General features: G+C 30.2%; 1 protein-coding gene across 1 annotated transcript; it reads right to left on the bottom strand.

Annotated features, from left to right (window-relative positions):
* Nucleotides 1-489: 489 nt before the first annotated feature.
* LOC109210350 lies at nt 490-870 on the bottom strand. The gene has a single exon (XM_019373754.1). The coding sequence runs from the start codon at nt 868-870 to the stop codon at nt 490-492; it is 381 nt and encodes a 126-aa protein (XP_019229299.1).
* Nucleotides 871-1,349: the final 479 nt, after the last annotated feature.

Below are 1,349 nucleotides of genomic sequence, written 5' to 3'. Positions count from 1 at the left end.
TCGCAGGAGCATATTTTTGCAAGAAAATTCCCATGAAATATTTGCATGTAAAATCCCAGAAAAATTCCCAACTAATAATTTGCAGGTAAATCACCATGTAATATTTTCAATGAAACAAAAGAATTATATGAAATCCCCAAGAAAATCCATAAGTGATATATCGTAGGAAAATTCGTATATAAGATTGGTAAGAAAATCCCCATGTAAATTTTTTTTGCAGGTAAATTTCCATATAAATTGACGTATTTCAAAATATTTTCCCATAAAAATTCGCAAGTAATCTATACATTCTTAAAATATTTTTTTATTTTATCTAGCTTATATTCTTACAATTCAACTATATTATCATAATCATTCCACACACGTCTAATATAGTAATAACAAAGAAAAAAAATAATTCATAACATTAATATTAATAACATATAATCCTTCATCAAAAAGTAAAATATTTAAAATATAAAACTTAATAGTCTAACGAACATCTCAATCCTAATTATAATCACTTTCATTCACGTTATCAGGGTTAGAACCACTTTCATTCACATTATCAAAGTAATTGTCACTTTCATCCTCAGATCCTTGATTGTCTTCTTGAGACGATAACTCATTTGAAGATGATGCATTGAAATTCACATACTTCTTCAATAAGTCTAATTCCTTCCTCATCTTTTTGTTTTTGCGTCGCTCTTCTTGCAACTGAGCATATAAGTTTGCATTGGAAGCATGCACCTGAGATTTAATCACCTCATCAATTTCTCCTGGTAAAGTAGATGTTGAATGCTTAAGTGCTTTTACAGATCGACCCAAGGAGCCAAGGCTTGCAACCCTTCCTTTTTTCTTTCCACCAACAGATTGTACCAAAATATCCATTTCACTTAATTGGTTTGCTGAATTAGTGCCACATACCTCAGTTGATGCACTTTGAGAAGTTGATAGTTCTTGTTTCTTTCTTTCAAAATTATTCTGCACCAAAATAAGTTATTTGAGATATTATATAATGCCAATAGAACATCTTTCTCATGAGAAAAAATTTATAAGGACAAGAATTAACTCTTATTCTCAGGAGAAAAATATATAACATAAGCTAATAATATTGCTCCTAATTTCCAGCTTCTTCTTACTCTTCTTGTCTATTCATGTTGAGTTGCTTGGCTAATAATATTGCTTCTAATCTTACTATAATTACCATTAACTATCAACTGAATTTCGAGTATGCTCAACCACGTACCATCACTTTTCACAAAGTTTTGATCTTTTCATAATTCAATGGAACTCACTTCTCACATCATTTTTTCAATCTTCTCTCGAATACCCAGTTAGTACTTCAACCAATTTTGGCTCAAAAGACC

This window comes from Nicotiana attenuata, unplaced genomic scaffold (assembly GCF_001879085.1).
Source record: "Nicotiana attenuata strain UT unplaced genomic scaffold, NIATTr2, whole genome shotgun sequence".
Classification (NCBI taxonomy): Eukaryota; Viridiplantae; Streptophyta; class Magnoliopsida; order Solanales; family Solanaceae; genus Nicotiana; species Nicotiana attenuata.
The sequence above is the reverse complement of the archived record's forward strand: the minus strand, read 5'-3'. Positions and strand labels throughout refer to the sequence as shown.